The 25,949-nt window shown below is 42.1% G+C and overlaps 1 protein-coding gene across 1 annotated transcript in view; it reads left to right on the top strand.

Annotated features, from left to right (window-relative positions):
• The first annotated feature begins 8,108 nt into the window (after nucleotides 1-8,108).
• Nucleotides 8,109-25,949, top strand: part of BICRA (BRD4 interacting chromatin remodeling complex associated protein) — a 36,705-nt gene continuing 18,864 nt past the window's right edge. Inside the window, exons 1-5 of the mRNA XM_024216355.3 lie at nucleotides 8,109-8,167; nucleotides 17,226-17,271; nucleotides 18,865-18,907; nucleotides 19,630-19,695; nucleotides 21,767-23,749. Coding sequence (XP_024072123.1) covers nucleotides 17,231-17,271; nucleotides 18,865-18,907; nucleotides 19,630-19,695; nucleotides 21,767-23,749 — 2,133 coding nt within the window. The 5' untranslated portion in view covers nucleotides 8,109-8,167; nucleotides 17,226-17,230. The remainder of the gene's footprint in view (nucleotides 8,168-17,225; nucleotides 17,272-18,864; nucleotides 18,908-19,629; nucleotides 19,696-21,766; nucleotides 23,750-25,949) is intronic.

Raw genomic sequence — 25,949 nt, 5'->3', positions numbered from 1 at the left:
GGCAGGTGAAGCAGTTTCTGTATGTATCATGTAAATCAGTTTGTAAAGCACTTCAGAATGCTTTGGGATGGAAGGTGCTATAAAATTCAAATTGGCATTATGTTATATTCTAGCAATGTCTGGCTTGGGTCTTTACCATCTGTGTTTGTGATATATATAGTAAGCGCCTCAGAGCAAGGACCATGTCAGCTGCAGTGACTTTTGCAGCCATGATTACACTAGTGCTTATTGAAAAATAAATAGATAATTTAAACAAATAAAACAAAGGGCAAAAACAAATATAATTCCACAGGTTGAGGAATTGTTGGTATGGGGGGAGGTATGTGTTGCAAAGAATTCCCCATTGTGAATAGCTCTTTCAAACGTAGAAATAATTTGCTGTCGTTCTGTGCTAAATTTCCCTGTGCTGATTTTATAGATGAGAATCCGTGGCATCAGATGAAGTCTCATGGTCCCATGTTTCGAACACCAAGAAGGCTAATTTTGCAGCTTTTAGTGCCTCTGTGTGTGCTATTAACACTTCATTACAGTTCTTACAGCCTCCATCTACTCCCTGTGGTTCTCCATTAGACAGCCCCTCTGAATCCTGTCTTTAGTATAGTCACTGCATGGTGAGATGCAGGAATTCAGTGGAGTGTACCACCACACTTAACATGTATACTATACGGGGCATCCTCTGTTCCTGGGAGTCTGGTATTTGACACACAATTGCAAAGTGAACAAGGGAGGGAAATGTTGGGGTCAGTGGATGACACTCATTCTGGCAGAGAAACCAGAGAATTGGCAGCTTAGATTTCTCAGGACCTTAGAATTGCTAATTATCCCAAATTTTGCTAAAACCACAATTCTGATAACCTCCCTCATTTTAAAAACGTCATAAACTTCTACCCTGTTTTGGAATATTAAAAAAAAAAAAAGCAGCCTTTAAAAAATGTAATCTGTCTGTTTAACCTACGGTATGTATCTATCAGAGGTCCTGTCTTCCTTAGGGAAATTAGCATATCTGGCTTCAAGACTAAACTTGATAAGTTTATGGAGGGGATGGTATGATGGGATAGCGGCAATTTTGGCAATTAATTGATCTTTGACTATTAGCAGTAAATATGCCCAATGGCCTGTGATGTAGGGTGACCAGACAGCAAATGTGAAAAATCAGGACATGGGGTGGGGGGTGATAGGAGCCTATATAAGAAAAAGACCCCAAAATCGGGACTGTCCATATAAAATCGGGACATCTGGTCACCCTAGGGATGAGATGGGATGTTAGATGGGGTGGGAACTGAGTTACTACAGAGATTCTTTCCTGGGTGTCTGGCTGGTGAGTCTTGCCCACATGCTCAGGGTTTAGCTGATTGCCATATTTGGGGTCAGGAAGGAATTTTCCTCCAGGGCAGATTGGCAGCAGCCCTGGGGGGTTTTCGCCTTCCTCTGCAGCATGGGGCACGGGTCACTTGCTGGAGGATTCTTTGCACCTTGAAGTCTTCAAACCACGATTTGAGGACTTCAGTAGCTCAGACATAGGTTAGGGGTTTGATACAGGAGTGGGTGGGTGAGATTTTGTGGCCTGTGTTGTGCAGGAGGTGAGACTTAGACGATCATAATGTTCCCTTCTGACCTTAAAGTCTATGATTCTATTATCTGTTTTTTTATTCCTGTGTAGCTATGGTATTCCCCTTACTTGTTTCTTATGAACATGTGCCTCTTCCCACTGCAGAGTTTTATCTGGTAATATGAATAATCAGACAGAAGCACTGTGGGGGCTGAATGATTCTCTACCTGCAATCAGGCATTAATTTTCTGGAGAGTAACTAAATACATAAAATATAAGTGTGTGTAAATAAGCTCTTTAAATTTTGTTTTTCACTGAGCAGAGAAGCCGATCTTTCAGCTCTACCCCAGCTGGCAGACTTTTTGTTTACTAGATTATATCCAGCGGTGTCCCCCAAGTTCAGAGACAGCACAGTAATGCTATTGTGAGCTTACAGTTGTTTCCCTTGGAACTACCAAGTGGGCGCTGTGCAGTACTAAGGATATTGCACAGCAACTGTTTAGGCTTGTTACTGCAGTACATTTTGATACCTGTACCTTACTACTCAGTTGTTACACTTATATTAGCTCGGGCTGTGATCATGTCATATCTAATAAGTTAAGCATGAGTGGGCCTAGTGAGTACTTGGATGGGAGAGCTCAAAGAAACACCAGAAGTCCTGGAAGAAGCAATGTTTGTGATTCAGTAAGGGAACCTCTTCCTTTTGTGTCAGCTCCCAACCAGTGCTGTAGCAGAGTGATAGGGGGACTCTGTTTTCTGAATGATCTATAAAACTGAAGTGAATTATCTGTGAGGATTAGATGTTCCCATGGTAGTTTTCATAGAAATAGGGGTATCAATCTCATTACCGCCTTGAATTTCAATTTAGGAAATTACATATTACCTTTCTAAAAAGAAAAATTGACCCTTGTGATTTCAAATGTGGAAGTTACTTTTTTGGCCCCTGCAGTGCTGTGGTGTTGGTACAGCATGGCTGTCGTGTTCTGCTCTACACGTGGCTGCGTTTCAGTGGTGGGTGAGTGATGCAGTCTGTTAGAGGTTTGGGATCCTTCTAGGTTAAAGGCTCTGAATAAATACAGTTGTCATTATTACTGTAGCCTGTTCATGATACTGTAAACAAGGTAAACTTCAGAGAGCAAGGGTTGTTTTTAAATTATATTCTTGTTAATAGAAATTGGTCCAGCAGTCCTTTGGAATTTCCTATGATCTTAAGGATACACCTTTCCCATCCTAAAAATACTTGTGTAAAGAGGATTCATAAGTGTTAAAGCCATACCATCTAAACATCCAAAGCTCAGTCTCTTAGAAGTACTGATTTCCTCTCCTCTGTTTCTATGGAAGTGAGATATACGTAGTCTTATCCTCAGTATACAATATGTTAAGCAGCTGAATCTTATTTTCCTTTAGTTCTGATTTTTTTTTTTTTATTAGCAGGATCACATTGGGGGGTTTCATATCACAGTGCCTTTAAACCCTGCCCAGATCACAGCTGCAGTGCAGATCTGAGCACAGGGGAAAAAATCCCTTTCCAGACCCAGTAACAAAAAAGGCTTTGCCTAGGAGTGGCATGATGCCAGATTTGAGGTTTTCAGAACAAATTCCTCAGTTTCACCATTCTAAGCTGAAAACTTCAAAACGTGCTTTGCCAGGATCTGCCTAATGGCTCTGTGCTAAAAGTTAATATAGGATGTGTTTAAATGTATCTCTTTAAAAATTAAAGATTTCAAGTGTATGACCAGTAGGTAATTTGATACAACTTCCTGCTGTTGCAAACACCTGTTCATTTGAACTAGTGCTTACAGCATGGGAATCGTTTTGTAAAAGACCCTAGTGAAGACATAGCTGAACTGGGCTTGATTAATAGGTTCTCCTCAAGAGAGCATCAAGAAGACTGATGTGCACTGCCCGAGGTAGAGAAGGCTTTCATTGAGCTTCACCATTCTAGAGTATGCCTGGCCGTGAGCAGTGCTCTTAGTCCCTCAGCTCCCAAGAACCAAATTTAACCCCTCCCAAAGTTGGAAAAATTGCAATTGGAATACATCATAGTTAAGTGTAAAAAGAAACCAGAGCAACCAAGGTGGGTATAAAGAATCCTGTTAGAAGGCTTTGTTTTATTGTTAAATAAAATCTGGTGAGGAGGGTTTGACTAATCAAATAAGCAAAAGTAAGTCAAAAGCATCATTAGCAGAGCAAAAAGAAATACTGAATGTTGAACTAAAGCTAACATTTTATCTCACAATATAGGGTTTTTCAGATGCACTCATAGATGAGAGAAACTAAAGCAGGAAGAAAACCTACCTACTAAAATAAATGCAATGGGAAATTGAAGACGACGGATAAGTAAATGGTAGATTTGTTAAACAGTTACTTTGTTTTTTATCTTTGAGATCAAATTACATGGTACAATTTTGAGAGTTGTTAGCCATATGTAGTAATGTGTGATTAAGCAAATGCTAAACGGAAGACCTGAACACTTTTTTTCTTCAGGCAGGTAAAATAATTGGTCCAGAAAATATTCATCACTTCCAAAGAGTTTCAGTCATAACACTTGCAGTTCACAGATATCGTGTCAGATTTGTGAGTGACAGACATAACTCCATTATTAAAAACAAGTCATCATACGTTATAGATAGTCAGTTGTTGAAGGAAAATTTGGGAACGATCTTGAGAAGGGTGTTATTGAGCACACCTTTAAAAAAAATTAATTTGATCAGTGCCAGTGTAGATTCATGATTAAGAAGTCTTGCTTAGCTAGTTCTTATTTATAGTCCTGGAAGAATATTCCTGCTGCCATGTCACGCAAAAGAATTGGGGTGAATATCATATTGTTAGATTTCCATGTAAGATTTGACTAAGTTCTACATTGACGTTTGTTTCTTGTGCTAAAGTCTACAAATTTGTTACAATGGGTACTTCAGTCTCCTTGCAGGTTGGGAAAGAACCAGACCTGTCAGTCACTGGTAGCTGACTGGTAGAAGCCCTGCCTCTTTAACTTGTCTCCAGATTTTTCTTTACCTACAGAGGTCTGCAGCTCCCCTCCGTGCTGCAGAGTTTTGCTGAGGAAAATTCTAAACTTTAGTTCAAATTTTTCAACTAAAAATTCAGTTCAGTAATGTGTCCATCTGATTCCCATTGCTACGTTTGATTTTTGAGCATGCGTTCTCGTTCTCTCACAAACACACACGCTCACGCACACACGCACACTTGGCCAGCTCTGTGGGCGGAGAGCAGTTTCCCTCACAGCCTAGTCTGGGAAGGGTCGCCATGGCTTTTCCAGGCAGGAAATGAGCCATGCAGGGTTGGAAAGACCTAGCTGTGGGGCAAGCAGCTCCCTCTCCTCCATTTCCATAAGGGGAGTGAAGCCAGAATAGCAGCATGTATATATCCCGCACCAGCAGCACACCTCTGACTGTGGAACTCAGCCTCCTTTCTCTCTCTTTCTCTGCTTCCCCTTCCGCTTGAATCATGGGTGGAGGGCACTGGACATAGCACAAGTGCTGCCAACACCGGAGAGTGCAGTAAGGGTCCTTCAGGCACAGCCCCCTCCCCCTATTGCCGCTTCAATATCAGGTGTCCCCCCGACCTCAGGGGATCCCAATTTGTATCCCTGGCAATTTTACCTGTAAGAGTGGCCTGTTCACTATACAAGCCCTTCACAGATAGCCAAGCCCAGGCAGACAAATCTCAGCCCCCTCCTTTGGATATAAAATGTCTCTGGGGGCATCAGGCCAAAAGAAATAAACAAACAAATATGAACTATCACCTGAAACCCTGAATGCCCCCGCATGCTTTCACAAGGAGTGTTAAGGTAGGTGGACAGTATTGCGAGTATGGTTCCTCTCAGCATAAAAATCATATGGTCTCAGGGCTTCTCCCTGGCAGGAAAGAGAGAAAGAGGGATTCAGATCTGTTTATCCCATGGCTATCTTGGCAATACAGTGGGAAACTTTATGAAAAGCTGAGGCTGTTCAGAGTGATAAGAAAAGTTGATTTACAATCCTGACTCCTGCCGGGAACTATAGGAAGGAATACAGGTCATATGGCAAGTTGAAGGAGTCTGAATTGCAACATGAGAAAATGCCTCTGTGCAAGTGGTAGCTAGAACAAGTGCAGGGTCATTAGCTGTCCTCTATTGCCTCAGGACTATCTAAAGGTCTCCCAACAAGCCCTGTCTGTAGTAGACCCCTGATTGGTGCCAGGCTCTTTCAATTTGGGAGCAAAAGTGCTTTCATCAATTAAGGTCACTGGACGTTGTCCAAACTGGGAGCAGTGCAAGAATTTCAGGAAAAGTTTTGTCCCATTCCCAGTCTCAGCAACCCATGGAAAGGCCTTGACACAAATGAAATAATCCACTATATACTTTGACTGGAGCATTACAGCCTGCTCTCCATCCTATTTCTAATCTCTGAGAACTGGGAACAAGCAGAGCAGGGCCTTGTCTGTAACATCCAATAAAATTCCTAAAGGCGGCTCGTCTTCAAAACAATCCCACTTCACCGTCCTCAGACAATTCTTATGTTTTGTGAGAGCTTCAGTGGTCCAGAGGCCATATGAAACCTTGCCACTAATTCTGGGTATCTCCTCTTCATCTCACTCTATCTTAGTCATGGGCAGAAAACTAGCTCCGGTTGTATATTCTACACTCCCACAACTAGTGAATGCAGAGAATCCGGTATTTTGAAGGGATCCTTCTGGTTCAGTTCAGGGAATGGGAACCAGGAAGAGAGAACCCAGCATCCACCAGCTGGAACACAGTGGTTTATTGATCTCTGAGAACACTGCCCTCCATGGATAACAGACCAGATGACTTCTTGGTGGCAACAGTCAACATTTCTGATAGTTTTCATAATAACTGGGAAGAACACAATCCTATCTGTGTACATTGCACCAGAGTGGGGAGAACTCCAAGGCTTACCTGGCAGAAGTTGGATTAGCAGAGTGGCTCTGACACCCAGAATTATGTTGCTCATCATAAGTCAGTTTAGTGAGTTGGTGATCGACTTCTTTGCATCTGGAAACAATAAATAAAGTGCCCTTCAGGCTGTCTGAGTGTCAGGATCAGGGGGTGAATGACCTCTCGCAAAGCTGGGCAAGGCCTCGTCTATATGTCTTCCCACCTTTTCCAGTCCTCCCCAAGATAATACAAAAGATAGGAATGAGAGAGCAACAGTGATACCAGGTATGCCTTTCTGGCTGAAAAGGCTTTGTCTGTTGGGCCTGATGAACCTAGCGTTGGGTCTTTAGATGTCGCTGTCTCTCAAAGGAGGTTTGGAATTTCAAAACCAATCCTCCATCTGGGACCACACAGATTGAAAATAAATGCTTGGATGAAGTGATTATTGCTATCATGGACTCCAAAAGAGAAGTCAACAGATTGCACCAGCCAGTAGAATAGATTCTAAGTTCACCGTTTAATGACCATGTTATACCAATGAAATATAGCCTTGAGTTTCTCCTGGAAGGTTTTATTGTGGATGAATGAGTGGCCTAGCAAAAAGGTAGTATCTATAGTATAATGTTCTCAGCATATTCAAGAAAAAAAAGTTTGTACAAATCCCAACATTAATTGCTTCCTTAGGTCATCAACGTTATTCCAACTCTGCAAGGTCATAGAGCACAACCTTGGAACCTCATTCTGCTCCTTACAGCCTTGCCTGGAATGAACCTCTTCAGGAGATGTCATTATACTTTCTATCCATTAGAGCAGGCTTTCCATTGGCGGCTTTCTCTAATGAGACTCAGTATTGTACTTTTAATTCAGACAGGTGGGCCTCATAACTGTCATAGAATTCATTCCCTAGGTAAATTTCAAGAAATATTCTTCCTTTGGTTAAGCATGTAAGTCAAGTCCTTAAGAGCATGGAAAGTCTTAGGTCAGAGTAGACATGTCTACTCTTGAGATCTGCTAGATGGTCATATGGCCATCAGCACATACTTCCACCGAGTTCTGCATATTAGTCATCCTATCTTAGACAGTGCCATTTCCTTCCTTTTGGCAGAAGTCGTCTCCACACCCCAGTGCGATGGAGGAGATAGATATAGATAGATATACACACAAGTGTGTGTGTGTGTGTGTGTGTGTGTGTGTGTGTGTGTGTATATATATATATATATACTGTCACTTGGATGTCCACATTTAAAGGATGATCCCGCTTCCCACCCTGAAGGCACACTGCTATGAAAATCCCATTGTAATGGATCTATGGTCCTTAGTATGAAGAAGATTAGGACAGTTTATCTGTGCTTACTTTAAAATTTCCTTCCTTCGAGTAAGAAGTCCCACAGACCCGACCCACACCAGAGACAAACGATCACTCATAATAGAGATGGAAATGGACATTCAAGGATTTGGATTTGTCGTCGTTAGATGAAAATTACCATGCTCTGGAGTAGAAGAAATTGTTACGCTTTTTCCTCAAAGTATATTTAACACAATCTGTAATGTAAGAAAGTAGATTTGAATTATCTTGGCGGTGAAAGCTATCTCATCTGGATGTGGGGCATTTGCCTGCTGCCAGGGACTGACAGGTCTGGCTTTGTCCCCAATCTGCAAGGAGGTTGAAGTACCCATTGTAACAGATCTGTGGACCTTATTACTTGACGAAAGGAAATTTTCAGGTAAGCGAGGACACATTTTCTTTTTACTGTCTGCTGTAAAGATCTGTGGGATAGGGTTTAAAATAAGCATGTTGAGTAAATTACAGCAAGTGTCTGTAAATAAGGCTGTAAGAACAAGTAAGTCAACCCTTTTTAAATTTCACTGCAAACTTGAACTGAACCTTTTTTGATGCAGGACAAAAAGTTTGGATAATTTTTGTACTCCCCCCCCCCCCCCCCCCCATTTTGTTTCATTTTCATGATGTCCCTGCCCTTCTAGGTTCAGGCAAATAGCAAAAGTTTCAGAATACCATGAGAGGAGCAGTTCTTTCAGCAATTTCAGCCCGAAAATAAGCATGAAGTATTGGAAATCACTGAAAAGCCAGTTTCCACAAGAGCTGTAAAACCAAGAGGCTTTGGATAAACATTAGAATGTCTAGGTGCTTATCAGTGCCTCCATATGCTTTATGGATCTTCCCACCAGTGTGCTATAAATAGTCACTTTTTAAATTAAGACGGTAGTACTTGTGGGTACTGTACAGTTTGTCGGCCGCTTTTCCTGTACAGCTAAATGACTGTCCTTGTTGTTAGCTGTGGGGATAAAGGAGCACAGTTTTGTATTGGACCCTATTGTTTTATTTAACTCTTCAGCCATGCAGTTCGTTACCTCAGCAATTAAGAGGAAGGTTAGTCTGTATTGCTGACTCTCGGCCTCTGTGAATATGGATCTCCGTTGATTGTCTCCTTCAACCAAGTCTTTTTGTTTTATGTCGGGAATATCTTTGTGTATGAATCTTCAAAAATAATTAAAAACTGCTGTTAATATTATGCATTAGTACATTCAGATTTCATGAGACTTGTTCTACAGTCCTAGGAATTGAACTGAGAGCAACACGCAAGAGAATTTGGTCTTTATATTGCATTTCCTATTAGTTTAGCCCTTCCCTCTGCAGCTCTACTTTTTATTTTTAGCATTACAAGGTGACATTTATGGCCAGGAAATGCCAAACCTTTCTGGTATATGCCCATCACAAATTCAAGTGTGTCAACAAAGGAGGGTGGAAATATTTTTCTATCCATAGTGTTCCCCTTAACATCCCAAAATACCAAGGGTTGTAGTAAATTCTCCATCATTCGGAGTCTTTACATCAAGATTGGATGTCTTTCTTAGAAGTGATGGTGTGCTTCAACCCAAGTTGATGAGCTAGATGGAAGAATCATTGGGTAAAACCTACAGCCTACATCATGAAGTGAGGTAGGGAGTACATGATCCTAATGGTATCTTCTGGCCTTATAATCTATGATTCTTAGCAATATGATGGCCATCAGCAACAACAATGCAAAGCTAATAAGAGTTATAATGCTCCTTCTCCATGCGTTCGGAAAGATAAATGCCAGTAGGACCTTTGAAATGTTGTAGAGACAAGATATGTAAATGTCCTACAGAAACCTCTACTCAATTATAAATAAGACAGTCACTGTAATCAGTTATGTTTACGCTCTCAAGCTACATGTATTGCCTAAACTAGGACACAGTCTTGCTGTTGTTACATTCATCCTCCAGTCCCTTAACTCCACTTGGAGTTGTTCACCTACATGTATTGCTTTTATCTTTATGGAGACCTAAAATGACTTTTCTTTTTAAGTTTGCTTTTTGTTTCTCTGTGTTTTTGACCTTAGAAATATCAGAAATGTAAAGTCTAGTTTTCTAGTGTTTTTGTAGGAGGATTTCCTGAGAATAGAGGGTGTCTTGGGGACGTTTGTGAGCTCAGTCGCATTAACTTAAGGCATTGTTGACTGTCTGTCTCTTTATTTCTCCAAAATATTTAATCAGTCAATGAAGGTAAATACATGTTAACAAAAATAAACAAAGTGGCTTAAATAGCATTGCTTCCCTTCTCAGCTGCTCAACTTTTACATTCTCTTAACCTCTTTTGGTGTCATAATTTCATTAAATCTCTAGTCACTGTAGATTGTACCAGGACCTAGATTTTTCATGTAAAACGCAAACTGTGAAGCAAAACTTGTCAAGCCTTCTTTCTGCATTATCAAGAAGCAAACAAAGTTGTTGTTGTTTTTTTTTAATTCCTCTGCAAGTCACCTTTTAACTGAGATTGTAAACTCTCCTCCAAGCTGATGGGTAGGCCCCAATACAGCAACGAAAATTGTGCATGCAACCATCCATGCAGAGCCCCATTGACTTTCATGGGGTTCCATGCAAGCACAAGGGAGTGCTGCTGAGATTCTCATTGTGGGTTGGGGTCCTCACGTTAATCTGTAAAGTATTATGCATGAACATAAGAATGGCCATACAGGGTAAGACCAATGCTCCATCTAGCCCAGTATCCTATCGTCAGACAGTGGCCAATGCCAGATGCTTCAAAGGGAGTGAACAGAATAGGGCAGTTATCGAGTTATCCATCTCCTGTCATCCAGTCCCAGCATCTGGCAGTCAGAGGCTTAGGGACACCCAGAGCATTGGATTGCATCCCTGACCATTTTGACTAATAGCCGTTGACGGACCTATCGTCCATGAACTTATCTAATTCTTTTTTGAACTCTGTTATAGTTTTGGCCTTCACAACATCCCCAGGCAATGAATTCCACAGGCTGACTGTGCATTGGGTGAAGAAATACTTCCTCCTGTTTGTATTAAACCTGCTGCCTATTCATTTCATTGAGTGACCCCTGGTTCTTGTGTTACGTGAAGGGGAAAATAACATTTTTTCTCCACACCATTCATGATTTTATAGACCTCTATCATATATCCCCTTAGTCATCTCTATTCCAAGATGAACAATCCCAGTCTTTTTAATGCCTTTTCATATGGAAGCTGTTCCATGACCTTATGTTTTGTTTTTTTTTGCCCTTTTCTGTACCTTTTTCCATTTCTAATATCTCTTTTTTGAAATGGGGTGACGAGAGCTGCATGCAGCATTCAAGGTGTGGACATACCAGGGATTTATATAATGACATTATGATATTTACTACCTTATTATCTATCCCTTTCCTAGTGGTTCCTAGTTTTTTTCTTGTGGTGATGTTTTTTTTTGTTTTGTTTTGTTTTGACTGCCGCTGCATAGTTCTCTGAAAACAACTGCTCAAACTATAAATAGTGCCACAAACTATCCATGTTTGTGGCACTATTTAAATAATAACTTAGAGGGGTGAGTGTGGGGAAGAAGCACTTAGGCCAAAACAAAACCACTTTGCCTTTATTTTCCTGTATCCCTTTGGCTAATGGTTAAGCTTGAATAAGAGCGTTTTGTTCCCTCAGTCATCTCTTTTTCACTCCAGCTTCTCCTGCTCCTACTACAGTGACCTCATAATCTGGTGGTTATGCCACCATCTACTCCTCTTGTGGGGAAAAAAAAGGGATGACATAAATTAATTTAAAATTCAGCATAGTGACTAATGAAAATAATGGCTGTTGTCAACTCTCATATGATTTTATCACAAGTCTTGTGATATTTGATGTGTTTCATAAAACCCTAGCTCCTGGAGTCAAGTGACATGAGAATCTCAGCTTTTTTAAAGTAAACATATGGACCTCCTGGTTGTGGAGAAAAGCTTATAAACATGACTTCTAAAGGTCTGAAAATCAGAAGGTAAATCAAATTAACTCAAACTGTATTATGAGATTTAAAAAATAATGATTTTTAAGTAGTCTCATGATTTTTAGGGGTCCTCCTGCCTTGTGAATTTAGGCTGCTTGGGATTGGAACTACTGGGAGATCTATGAGCACATCTACACTTGAGTTGGGAGGTGTGATTCCCAGTTCACGTGGATGTACCTGTACTAGCTTTGTTCAGGCTAGCACGGTTACATCTGTGCAAACTGGGAATCACACCTTCCAGCTCAAATATAGGCATCTAGTCAGAAAAGGGGTTAAAGGTCAGTTAGCTCATATAGTAGGTTTAATCTACCCAGTCATAGTGGCAATTATAGAGTCTCTGAGTCCTCCAAATTATGAAAATAACAAGGAGTCTGGTGGCACCTTAAAGACTAACAGATTTATTTGGGCATAAGCTTTCGTGGGTAAAAACCTCACTTCTTCAGATGCATAGAGTGAAAGTTACAGATGCAGGCATTATATACTGACACATGGAGAGCAGGGAGTTACTTCGCAAGTGGAGAACCAGTGTTGACAGGGCTAATTCAGTCAGGGTGGATGTAGTCCACTCCCAATAATAGATGAGGAGGTGTGAACATATTCTCAGTGGAAAGCAGTGGCCGTTTTACTTAAGCCTGTGTTTTCCAGTGAATTTGCATTTAAAACAGACAAAGCTTTAGTGAAGTCTTTTTTTGTTATACTTAAAATTATTTTTGGGTACAAGGGTGAGAAAAGAAACAATATTTTCATTCATAAAACCCTTAAATGCTCATAAAACTGCTTTGCACTAGAATGACAGAGCAGAATGAAATTGTTAGACTTTTTAATTGGATAATAATCCGTGGTTGTGGTTTTATATACATTTTTAAAAGATTCTCCTCCTCCTTTCCATCCCTCCCGGTATAAGGTATAATCATGATGGTTTTATTTGTACACCAAATCAGTCAGTGTTTTGCAGACCTCTTGCAGTATAACACAATACAATTTTGTTTTGTATACTGTCTTCCCACAAGCAGGATCATCAGAATGCTTTAGAGAACTAAAAATATGATTAGAATTAAATAATGGCATGGGGAGGAGGAGGAAACTGTGATGTAACAGCAGTAGAGAAGAGTTATGCTTTCTGGTGAAATTTTAAATGAGATAGTGAATTTAATAGGTAAAGAGCTACAGGAAGGTTGCCACGGAGAAGAAGGTTCTTGTACCCAGAATGGCAGAGATTTGGTGAAGAAACAGAGGAGTCCAGTGCTAGTTGGTTGGACGAGTGTTGAGAGAGGCATGGTTTGTCTGATAATTTGCTCCAGACTAACAAAGAGTTTTTTAAATCAAAGGCAATTTTGAACGGTGTCTTGAAATGAACAGGAGAAAATGTCTTGGCGTGTTGTGTGTTTGAGAAGGCAGCAATGTTAATCTGTACGTTCTGGAGAACTGCGACTTTGCAATTGCTTTTTCCATACCATTCCAGTCAGGTGAAAGGAGATGAAGGCTTGCGTGATGGAGTCAAGGCCATGTTATAACTTCCCAAATGCTATTTGTTAAACCAACAAAGTGTGCTCTTCACTTGAGAAGAATGGGCAAAAATGATGAGTGGTGACTTAGTCATGTCAGTCATAATCACAGTGTGCTGTTGTCTGGATATCTCCATGCAAAGGCCATTCTAAATCAAGGCTTTCGTGCTTTCTTCTTTCCTTAACATTAAGCAACCCCAGCAGTCCATTGTTCATGAGCAATCCTAATGAAAACAGAACAGCATGTTTTGAAAGGGAAAATTATTTGTTAATGGCCCAAATTTGATACCCTTATTCATGTTGAGTAGCCGCTTATTCTATGAATAGTTCCATCGAAATCACGAGAAGATCCTTACTCCTTTAGCTGTCCTTAATATGAGTAATGTTATCAGAGTATGCCTCTCAGGAAATATTTCTTCTTCAAACTTCCACTGGATTCTAATAAACAGTGAAGAGGGGAGAATTTTTTAAAAAATTTGGAAAATTATCCCATGCGGGTCCTTTTGAAATGGAAAAAGATTTTGCCTTCGGTATAGGACTTTAACACTTTCTTTCAGAATGAAGAAAGGTATGTTTCTTCTTCAAGTGCTGGTCCTATGTGTATTCCATTGTGGATACGCATGCACCCCACATGCCTGGAGCCAGAGGGTTTTGAAAGCAGTGTCTATTGGTACGCAATGAGCCCTGGCTGACTGCATTCCTCCGACCAAGTTGATAAAGGGCAGGGCGGACCGACTGCATCTCCTGTTCCTTCTACCCACCGCATGGTCTCAGTCAGAACCTGCAATGTCCGAAGCTTCGGCTTTCTTCTTTATCAGTGAAAATATATTTAGATATCTAAATCATTTTTATATTCTAGAGTTTTAAAATTTTTATCTGATATTTTTAGTGAGTTTTTTAGTTATTTAGTCTACCTGACCTGGGGAGCACCCCCTTCCCCATACCGTGTTTGGGTACTGGACTATGTCCAGGACTCTGGGGTTCAAAGTCTGTGCTTTCTGCCGGTGATCCTTCTCAGTCACTGATGACCACCAACTCTACTTATACTGCTGTGGGGAAGTCCACATCGTGGCAAGGTGCAATATCTGGTGTTCATTCCCAGCTGTACCTGGAAAGGACAGGAACTTGCCTTAGGAAGCACCTTATGAAAAAGACCATGAGGCCACAATTATAGAATCATAGAATATCAGGGTTGGAAGGGACCTCAGGAGGTATCTAGTCCAACCCCCTGCTCAAAGCAGGACCAATCCCCAACTAAATCATCCCAGCCAGGGCTTTGTCAAGCCTGACCTTAAAAACCTCTAAGGAAGGAGATTCCACCACCTCCCTAGGGAACCCATTCCAGTGCTTCACCACCCTCCTAGTGAAATAGTGTTTCCTAATATCCAACCTAGACCTCCCCCACTGCAACTTGAGACCATTGCTCCTTGTTCTGTCATCTGGTACCACTGAGAACAGTCTAGATCCATCCTCTTTGGAACCCCCTTTCAGGTAGTTGAAAGCAGCTATCAAATCCCCCCTTCTTCTTCTCTTCTGCAGACCAAACAGTCCCTCAGCCTCTCCTCATAAGTCATGTGCTCCAGACCCCTAATCATTTTTGTTGCCCTCCGCTGGACTCTTTCCAATTTTTCCACATCTTCCTCGTAGTGTGGGTCCCAAAACTGGACACAGTACTCCAGATGAGGCCTCACCAATGTTGAATAGAGGGGAATGATCATGTCCCGCGATCTGCTGGCAATGCCCCTACTTATACAGCCCAAAATGCCATTAGTCTTCTTTGCAACAAGGGCACACTGTTGACTCATATCCAGGCCAGGGACCCCACCCCCCACCCCCAGTTTGTCAGCCTGACTCAGCAAAGAGTGCGCTTCCCGCCATGAGGTCCAAATCAGGAGCAAAGGAATCTACCTTTAGCATGAGGCTAAATCTTCCTTCAAATCCACTTTAAAGAAGTTGGCTCCAGCCCTGCCTAAATCGAGCACTAGCTCAGCCCAAGAGAACTCAATACATCCGAAGTGGCAGAGGCATGATAAGAGAGCCCACAAGTCTAGGGCTCCATTGGCACTGGGTCAGGATGTGGAGGTACCAGTGCCTCTGGTACCTCCCAAGCACAAACCCCGGGGTCCTCCACCCCAACGAAGACTGATCACCAAGAGTATCAGTCACCAGTGATTCAGTCTTTGCCTTCAACGGCTGTGGCACAGACTGTCCCTACTGCAGTTTTCTCTTATATGGCATCTTATTGCCAAGGGAGCCACAATGTAGCCTTTATTTAATGCCATTCATGTTTAAAAACAAAACAAAACAAAAAAAACCCCTTGAATTAAAGTGTTTTCACAGCAGGAAACTGACTTCTGGCAATGTGATTTTATATGGAACTAATGTGTGCTGAGGACTACTCATTAACATTAATAGAAGTGGCATGTACATCTGAAGGGGTCAATAATATGGTCTTCAGTGTTGTGTACTGTATTGTAGCTGAGTGTCACCATTGGAGAGTTAATGGTTTTCTAGCAGTTGTCTAGCTGCAGCTGACAAACCAGCTTTAAGCCCCTTGAAGACAAGACAGCTCATTTGTTTCTGTATGGAGAGCTGTGCACACCCCATCCTGTGCACCTGCCTCTCTTCTTCCCCCTTTCACCGACCCTGGGAATGTCCAGATGCATCCTGCACCTAGTGTTTTTTGAGAGGTGGCCCCCTGGTGTCTAGAGCTAGTTAAAATGTGATAGCACATATTGGCTGTAAGTCACGTGAATCCCTTTTAAGAACTTCTTGCCGACGATCAAACCATGACTGCAATGTCAGCTGGGATGATTCTTCCCCCTGCACCCTCAACCCAGTCAGGTCTGAGGCAAAAGAGACTTGTGATTTAATAAGCAAAACAAATGGCCAGAACACGGGGTGCAAAAACCAGAGGGAAGGGTATTTTATCCCTGTGGTGCAGAATTAATCTCTTAAACACAGCGAAGTAATTCTAGTTACTTCTGTAGCAAATGTCAGCAAGATGGGCCTGTATATTCAATCTGAAGAGCTGAGTTCTAATTTGATTAACGTCTTATCATGGGTTTCACTTAATAGTGAACCAGTTGGATTTATTTGGCCCTATCTGCTCAGAAGAGGCCCAGATGAGGTATGGGGTTTATTGTGGGGGATAAATTTGGAAACAAACACTTGAATTCATGCTGCCAGCTGATAGCAAAGGACTGATTTTCATAAGCAGTAATTTTGTGTGTGTGTGTGTGTGTGAGACAGAGAGAGAGAGAATAAGTACAGGAATTGGCCTGCTAGATGGACTGGAAATAGAGCTGGAGCCTTTCACTTGTAGGTCACCATTTCAAATCCAGCCTATATCAGTAGTGACCAAAAGTTATTGATGGCTCTTCAGTATCCAGTGGACCAAGTATTCACATCAAAAAAACTGCAATCATAAATTGGCACTAGCTGTTTGCTCCTCCCTAGTCTCAGCAGGGAAGCTACAGATTGAATGGAGGCTGATACACACACATTCCCCATAAGTATGTTAGAGGCTTGGGGTATGTTGGTGAAGGCAGCATGTGGGCCTGCAATTTGACTTGTCACTGTTACTCTTTGGAGAAATAGGGGACTTCAAACTTCAGGGGCTGGCAGTCTGGCTCTTTTAACCAGCACCAAATTACACAGCAACATAAATAATAAGAATAGAATGTGTTAACACGTTCATTTATGCTCTAAGGTGCTGAAGCCCAAAGACTTTTGAGCACCTAAGCAATGATCTAACTAACAGATTACTCATCTGACATAACAGGATAAATTGAGGTGCATATATTGGGTCTGTATGTGAAAGAAAGACCTTTTGAATTGCAAAATGTTGTGTTGGAGGGTGGGGATGGGAAGGCAGAAGTTAATAAGTACAGTTTGTGCTGTATGGCACAGCTGTATTTTTCTAATTTTAATGCAGTCTCTCTCCCCTCTTTTCAGTTGACATGGATGATGAAGATGGCCGGTGCTTGTTAGATGTAATTTGGTAAGTAGTACCACCTATTGAAACAGACCCCATGCTAATTTATCATCTTCTATACTATTCTAGGGTATTGGGTGGGGTGGGGGGAGGGTGTTAAAGATTTGAGATTGTATGTTTGGAGTTAAGAGCATTTCCATGGAATTCATTTTTGCACTCATTCTCAATCAGTTGCCTCCATGCTTTTTTCCATGCAGTTCTCTCTGCATGGTTCAACTTCCCTGAACTCCTCTTAAAGGTCCCTACACTGCCCACTTTCAAGGCCCCTCCTAATGCCCACCTCTGCCATGATTTCCATAGTGAATCTTGTTACTCCCCTTCCCTGATCTCTGTCTGTCTTAGATTGTGAACTCTTTGGGGCAGGGACTGGCCCTTCTTTGCTGTGCTGAAAGAGACTACCCACGTTGTAGACTCTCCTGCAAACAAACAAACACAAATAATAATTGATAATTTTATGTGAAAATTTGATAGCAACCATTAAAACTGCAGTAAGTTTTTGGCTGAACCAGCTCTGATTTTCTTGTTTGAAACTTTTGTGGTTTCATGTTTTGTTGCACTTATTTTTGTTTGTTTAGGTTTAATTAAAAACATTTTGCACAGCTGATTTTTATAGGGAAATAGACATTAACAGTAGATTAACTCTGTGCATTCTGTTTTTCATTTGTTCCATTTAATGCATAGGTGGATAAATCTATCTTATTTCTGTAGTGTTTTGCCAATAACTATAGCGTCTAGGCACTACACACGCTTAAAAATGTACAGCTATCGTCCGTCTCACAGCACTGGTGCAAAGTGCTTGTTGAGAGAAGTGCCTGGTGAAAGCTGTCATCAGCACTAGCTAGCTAGTAGCCTGAGGTTAACTCCGAACAGTTAATGTTTTGACAAACTACTTGTTAACCACAATGTAGGCTAATTTTCCAAAAGGGATTATTGCGATTATAAAACTGTTGTCAATGACTTGGTAAGTAGGGCCCTGCAGAAATAACAGAGGAGGGGGAATAAGAGCATGTTAGTGACAGGAGGCTAACAAGAAAAATCACCATTTACAATCAGTAAATGTATGTAATCAGTATATTTATGTAGTATAAAACTAGAGCATAAAGCGGTGTACGTTATTGGTCATTTAGTCTTAGATGGTTGAAATCTTGTATCAAATTTAAATTTGTAAAAATGTTCTAGGGTACAGGACTTAATTGTTTTTATTCAAAATGCATCCACCTTAATTCTGTCCACGAGGGGGATAGAGCAGCCAAATGGCTCCCAGGTCCATATTGACACATTTCATGCACCAAAATGCAATATTTTTCATGATAGAACCTCATGGCTTTTATGTGCTCCTGACAGGACAGTGTATATAAGGAGTTACTGGCCTCTGCAGAAGCAATATTAACTGACTGCTGGCCACACTAGTGCTGCTGAGGAATGACTGTCAAAAAAAATAACAGCGATCCCCTAGTAGTAAACTGATATTTCCACCAGTCAGAATGCAAGTGGATGCCCAGTTATGTGAATATATTCATTAGGGACATGTATTTCTTTCCTGATTAAAATTTGGGTCGTACATTCTCTCTTTAAACAATTTCATATGTTGTTTTGCAGTGATCCTCAGGCTTTGAATGATTTTTTACATGGATCTGAAAAGGTGAGTAGTGGTTTTTACTTGTTTTGTTAATCAAAATATTAAAATTTAAACATTTTTGACAGTGAAGTTTAAATTAAAGGGGAAAAAACCCTAACTTGAATGTCTTTTTTTTTTTCTTTCTTTCTTTTTTTTAGGGGGAAGGGATTGAGTAGCCCAGGGGGTTGGTAATAGGTTCTGGAATTTTTCGTCTCTAAGGACCCAATCCTGCAAGCTGCTCCATGCAGAGCCACATTGAAGTCATTAGACTGTACATGCACAATCGTCTGCACAGAACAATTTACAAGAATGGGGCCCAACCTAGTCACCTATGTTGCTAGCGATCATAAATCCCTATCTTCTAGTTATTGTTTGCTGACCTGAGCAAAATAAGTTTGTTGTCTATCTCCTAGTAGGCAAGTGTCTACCTTACAATATCTGCCGCTACGGTTGGTACTTGTTTGCCCCTTCAGCAGAGAAGCCAAGTATTGAATGAGCCCCAGAGAAAGAACTACCTTCCCACCTCTAGATTTGGGGCTCTCCACGTCAAATTTGAGGCATGTTGGCAGGGGGGCAGTGCATGTGAAGGAAGCTTGCCCAACTGCTACCAATGGTGTACCAGCTCTGTGGCTAGGGAGAGCATTCCTCTGTCTCCAGTGACTGCCAGTCAGCACCATCCACAGTGTCAGCACTAAATTCAGTTTAATTCTATTTAAATAAAGTCAATACAATATTTTTAATTGCAGATTGACAGTGATGATCTCCTGGACAACACAGGAGATGCAGCCAGTGCCTTCTTTGAGGGGACTGGGGTATGTATTTATAATGTTTTTTTTTTTTTTTTAATTGTTACTTGGTAAATTCATTTTAGAAACCTGTCTTTTGTTGTTTCACAAGTTTGTTTTTAATAAATCTGTTTTCCAGTGTGAGTAGATTACACAGGACGCATGGATTAGTCCCCAAAATCTTAAAGAAAAGTTGGGGCAGGGAAGAACAAATGGGTTCAGTGTGTGCCCCATATGTGTGGGGGAGGGGAAAATGAGTTTATACGCACACATCTCTCTCTGTCTGTGTTTGTTTTTCTATAAACTTGGGAAAACTTTGAGGACAGAGAATACAGAGGAGTGAAAAAAGGAAGTATGATAAAACCACTATCCTTTAAAGATTGTGGGGAAAATGGGGCTGAATGTTACAAAGAAATTGTAAGGAACATGTAGCACCTTCTTAGTTCTTTCTTCTAATGTAGGATTGGAGTTGGGAGTGCTCAGTTTTGTTTACAGACAGACAGATAGGGTAAAGTTGAAGCAGGTGGATATGACCCTGGAAAGCCTCACTTGATTATTTTGCACAAATCTGATTGGAAACATGGGCAGTATTTTTTATTTCCCACCAAGTGTGCTGTTTGTACTTGCAATATAATAGAGAGTGTAGTGACTTTTTTTTATCCTTTCCTGACTACATTGAGCTTGTTTTTATTTATGAAAAGCCATTTATTAAAGCTTCTGATGCTTTATGGTACTTGCTGGAAAGCAAAGAAGCTTTTCCAAGAATTTGGATTTAAATGTTAGATTCTAATTTCAGGTAGATCCAAAAACAAATGGAACCAAAATTGCCTCACACAAAACATTGACATGATAAGGCCAATAGTGCCCACTGTGTGCTAGGCACTTTTCAAACACACAAGGACAGTCCCTGCTCTGAGGAGCTTACCCTCTAGGGCAGGGGTTCTCAAACTGCGGGTCAGGACCCCTCAGGGGGTCGCGAGGTTATTACATGGGGGGTCGCGAGCTGTCAGCCTCCAGCCCAAACCCCGCTTCGCCTCCAGCATTTATAATGGTGTTAAATATATAAACAAGTGTTTTTAATTTATAAAGGGGGTCGCAATCGGAGGCTTGCTATATGAAAGGGGTCACCAGTACAAAAGTTTGAGAACCACTGCTCTAAGGTCAGCCAGTGTATGGAGGTATATGTCTGAGCTCATTTGAATGTCAGTGGCAAGAAACGATTTTTCTAGTTTTGGAATATGGAAATCTCAGTTTTAGTTCCAACAACAATTTTATTCTACCTTTTAGTTAATTGATTAATTCAAAGGCATTATATTTTCCAAACTCTGTTGCTATCACCTCGCTTTCTTATGTTTATGTGCTAGAGAAGTCTAGTGCAGTGGTTCCCAAACTTGTTCCGCCGCTTGTGCAGGGAAAGCCCCTGGCGGGCCAGGCTGGTTTGTTTACCTGCCGTGTCCGCAGGTTCGGCCGATCGCGGCTCCCAGTGGCTGCGGTTCGCTGCTCCAGGCCAATGGGAGCGGCTGGAAGCGGCGCGGGCCAAGGGACGTACTGACCGCCGCTTCCAGCAGCTCCCATTGGCCTGGAGCAGCGAGCCGCAGCCACTGGGAGCAGCGATGGGCCGAACCTGCGGACGCGGCAGGTAAACAGCCCGGCCCGGCCTGCCAGGGGCTTTCTCTGCACAAGCGGCGGAACAAGTTTGGGAACCACTGGTCTAGTGGCTAAAGTAAAGGAACTGCGAGTTTGCTCGCTTGGGTTCTGTTACCAGCTCTTCCACTGACTCATGATGTGACTTTATGCAAGGCCCTTAATCCCTGTGCCTCGGGTTCCCTTTAATAACATCATGCATTTATTTAGCACTTTTTGGGGACGGCAAGATGGTTTACAAATGTACTTAGCAAATTGATACACAAACTTTACATTGGGATCACTTTGCCCAACACTGAGATGCAGTCAACTCTAGGGTGGATCACAAAAGCATTTTAACAACTCCCAGTAAGGGTGCACAACCATTTAGCACAGAAAGATTAAAAATCCTGTTTCATGGGTTTGAATTAAATGCTTTTTCTCTCCCCCTCCCCCCCCATCTTAAACCTTTTAGCTGCATGTACAAGAATCCTCTGGCAACCATCTGAACACTGAACAGAATCAGAACACAACAAGCGTTGACCTAGACTTTTTAGAAGATGACATCCTGGGGTCACCATCTGGTGGTGGGGCGAATCTTCAGAACTCAGACCAGCCCTGTGACATTCTCCAGCAGAGCCTGCAAGAGGCTAACATTACAGAACAGACTCTGGAGGCAGAGGCAGAACTGGACCTGGGGTCTTTCCAGCTCCCTACACTTCAGCCAGTGGTTCAGACTGCCTCTGATGGCACGCCGCAGATTTTCTCCAGTGGGGCTGACCTAATTGGGTTGCAGCAGCCTGCAGTCCTGACACATCAAGCACTGGTGCAGCAGTCAGTGGGAGCAGACGTTGTTAATAAGGCCATCAGTGTTCAGCCTTTTCTTCAGCAGGTTGGCTTGGGGAATGTTACCATACAGCCAATTTCCAACCTTCAGGGCTTGCCTAATGGAAGCCCAAGTGGGACATTGGGAATTGGGCCGATTCAAGTAGTTGGGCAACAGGTGATGGCTATTAACCAGTCAGCTCAGCAGATCATTGCAAAACAAGTTCAGCCCTCCCAAGTGGCCACCATGCCTGTTGGCAGTTACATCACCCAGACAGCACCTGAGCAACAGCAGGTCACCCTCGCTTCTACGGGGGTGTCTCCACAGAACGCTGGCCTTGTCATCCAGAAAAACCTGCCCTCCGTGGCCACTACTACGCTGAATGGAAACTCCATGTTTGGGAACGTATCTGCCACCCCAGGCTCCCAACCTCTCACAGTCACATCGAACTTAAGCAGCCCATTGGTGCAGGCCCAGAACGTGATTATCCACCGAACACCCACGCCAATTCAGCCCAAACCTGCAGGGGTCCTGCAACAAAAGCTGTACCAGATCACCCCCAAGCCATTTGGTCCCAATAATACCACCCTGACCATCCAGAACGAGGCTGCCCTGCAACAGCAGAAGGCCCAACAGAACCTGACTTTTATGGCGGGCAAACCAGGACAGAATGTGGTGCTGTCTGGATTCCCGCAAGGGCTGCCTGCCAACATGTTCAAACAACCTCCACCGCAGCAGCAAGCCCTCAGCAAGCCCATGAGCGTCCACTTGCTAAACCAAGGCAGCAGTATTGTCATCCCCGCGCAGCATGTTCCTCAGGCCATGTTACAGGGTCAGAACCAGTTCCTTCTTCCTGGGCAGTTAGGTGCCTCTGCTGTTCAGATACCCCAGCAGCTCTCAGCCTTGCAGGCTAACATGGGAGGACAGATCCTAACAACTTCACACCCCAGTGGCCAAGCCCACATCATAACTAGCCAAGGGCCTGGTGGACAGCTGATAACCAATCAGGCCTTGCCTGCCCAAATCCTCACCAATCAGAACATAGCTAGCCAGCTGAATCTGGGGCAGGTGCTTACATCGCAGAATGCGCATGGCACTGCTCACATTCTTTCTGCACCTATTCAGCTGCAGCCTGGTCAGGTGGGTCAGCCAACTTTGTTCCAGATGCCTGTCTCTCTAGCTGGCAGCTTGACCACTCAGAGTCAGCCCTCTGTTGCAGCCTCATTGGCCAGTGGTGCCATCAGTCAGACTGGGCAGACCGTTATCCAAGGTGTCACTCTGCCTAATCAAGTTGCTATGCTAAATTCCACTGAGAACCTCAACCAAGCTGTGAGCATTCAGGCATCTGCCACCACCAGCAGTCAGAGTCCCGGCCTCATTCAGCCACAGCCCGCTTCTGGCACCAGCCTGCTGCCAAGCAGTGACCAGTCCTCTATACTGACCGTCCAGACTGCATCCCAGCCTCCAGCTCCACCTCCGCTTCAGTTGAATGTGCAGCAGCCGCCAGCACAGATACCTGTGACTTCCCAGCCCAGCCCGAACTTGGCATCCAGTCCAGAGAAGATCATCTTGGGCCAGACAGCTGCTGGAACGGTCATAAACCAAGATTCCATGCAGATGTTTCTCCAACAGGCAAGTGAAATATTTTAATGATCACATTAGCGGTATTGCTAGTTGGCTCACTTATTTTATCTATTGTGAGGAAGGCAAAGGAGAGTTATAGGATTCAGGCTGCATAATCTAATCTTTCACAAATGCTGTAGTATAGCACTAATTATTTTTTAAAATGAAGTTTCAAAGTTGATGGGTTATCCCATCATAAGACTACTCACTTAGTATGTGTGTTTTAATTTAAAACTGCTAGAAGAACTGGGTGGTCTCAGGGGTTTGGTAATGAGTATGTAGCCTTTTACCTACTTTTGAATCTAACCTAGGTTTGTAGTATCTGGCAGCTATTGTCATCTGCTGTCCATTCGATCACTTCTGTGGAATGAGTAGGTGGGTTCGTGGTACTTGCATCCAGATCACAAAAGCTACCATCATGGCTGGCAGTCACAGAAGAGAAGCCGATAAATAAACATGCCATGTTGACTGAGTCCCCATGGCTCCCCTAGATTGTCTCTGCTGAGGCGCATTAGTGAGGGGAGTCTTGTACAGCCACTGCCTGTGTTCTTCTGTTTGTGGATAAGAGTTCAGTGTCCAGGCTTGCCAGTTCAGCATCTTCCACTATCACAAGTGTTGATGCAGTCACTATGCACACTGTTAAGGAGTGCAGACACAAAGCAGCTATGGCTCACCTCATCTGTTTATATAATATCAGATTGAATAAGGCTTTTCACTTCTTTGGGGGATCAGTTTAAACCATTGTATTTTTATTCTTATTCTTTAATTTAAAAAAAGATGAAGGCTTGATCCAAAGCCTGTTGAAGTCACTAAATTGCATTAGAGAGAAGATAGGAGTTTAGTCTTTTTTATTTTTTTTTTTATTCCTCTTAAATATTACCTAAGAGGAGTAGTATCAATTTACCATAACATTCTCACACATGCCTTTCTCCAAAAGACAATGGGCCAGATTGACCTCTGACAGGAATGGACACAATATTACTGACCTCATTTGAGCTGTGCCTCCCCATACTAGGGTAAAATTTGTCCCAATGTCACTAAGATCCTCTGGCAAGTTACGAGATACAGAACTAGGGTCATCTGTGAATTTTCTTTGTTTTTATATTCCTCTAAGTATACTTGCTTCACCAATATGATACAGTAACTGCATAATCCACTTAAAGTGGTCACTGTCAGCTAAATTGGGCCCCAGATGTAGTGGTAGTTTAAAAAGGGGGGAGGGTTGGGGGGAAGGGGTGTTACATAACCTATTATGACTAGAAAGGTTTTTATCTTTTTTAATTCAATTAAAGTTGTTTAAATAAAAAGACAATCTCCTGCAGTTGGAACACAGCAACATCTTAAAAGCAATAATGATACTAATCATACATACCTACCTCATAGAGGTGGGGATTCATTAGTTAATATATGTAAAGCAAGTAGAAATGCAGAGAGTTAGCAATCATAATTGGTTTCACGTTGGGGTTTACAGAACATGACTAATAATATTTAAATTACCTCTTATATAATGCTCCACATTTTAAAATCACTGTAGAAAAATTTAATTAATTACCTGTTACAACACTCCTATGAGGTAGTTGAGAAAGTAATATTAGTCCCATTTTACAGATGGTGAATGTTAAATAAAGAGGTTAAATGACTTTCCCAAGGCTGCAGAGCCTAGTTTAGAACTCTGCCTTGGGGAGTAGAAACTAATAGTGAAACTAATCAGTCTCATTTCATTGTCCAAGTGCAAAAAGTAAACAAACAGCATCAGTGATGGTGAACAGTAAAGGGAAGCTTGAAGTGATTTAATTTTTTTTTTTTTTTTGGATGTTGCTAGTAACACAGGTGAGGACATTTCATTTTAAACATAAGGCTTTGATCTTGACAGTGATCCTTTAACACTAAAATTTACTACCATATTCACTGTTTATTACTATATACAAGAAAAGAAATGTACAAATGTTAAAGTAACTTGAGGAGGGAAGTGTCACAGAGATCCTAAAAAATTCACAAAAGCTGTGATCTTCAGAGACAAAAATGAACCCTAGCCTACTCTCGTCTTGCTGGGTATTGGGGGGGGGCACTCACTTATCTAAACCATAAATGACTTTCTATGAATCCTGCATGTACTGCACTATCTCAGCACAAGAGTAGTGAATGGCATTAAGAATGGGAATTTCAGACATGGTTCCCAAAATCTTGACTTGGTGGTTTTTTGTTTTTA

The sequence above is a fragment of the Terrapene carolina genome, unplaced genomic scaffold (genome assembly GCF_002925995.2).
Source record: "Terrapene carolina triunguis isolate 2854851 unplaced genomic scaffold, T_m_triunguis-2.0 Scaffold517, whole genome shotgun sequence".
Classification (NCBI taxonomy): domain Eukaryota; kingdom Metazoa; phylum Chordata; order Testudines; family Emydidae; genus Terrapene; species Terrapene triunguis.
The sequence above is the reverse complement of the archived record's forward strand: the minus strand, read 5'-3'. Positions and strand labels throughout refer to the sequence as shown.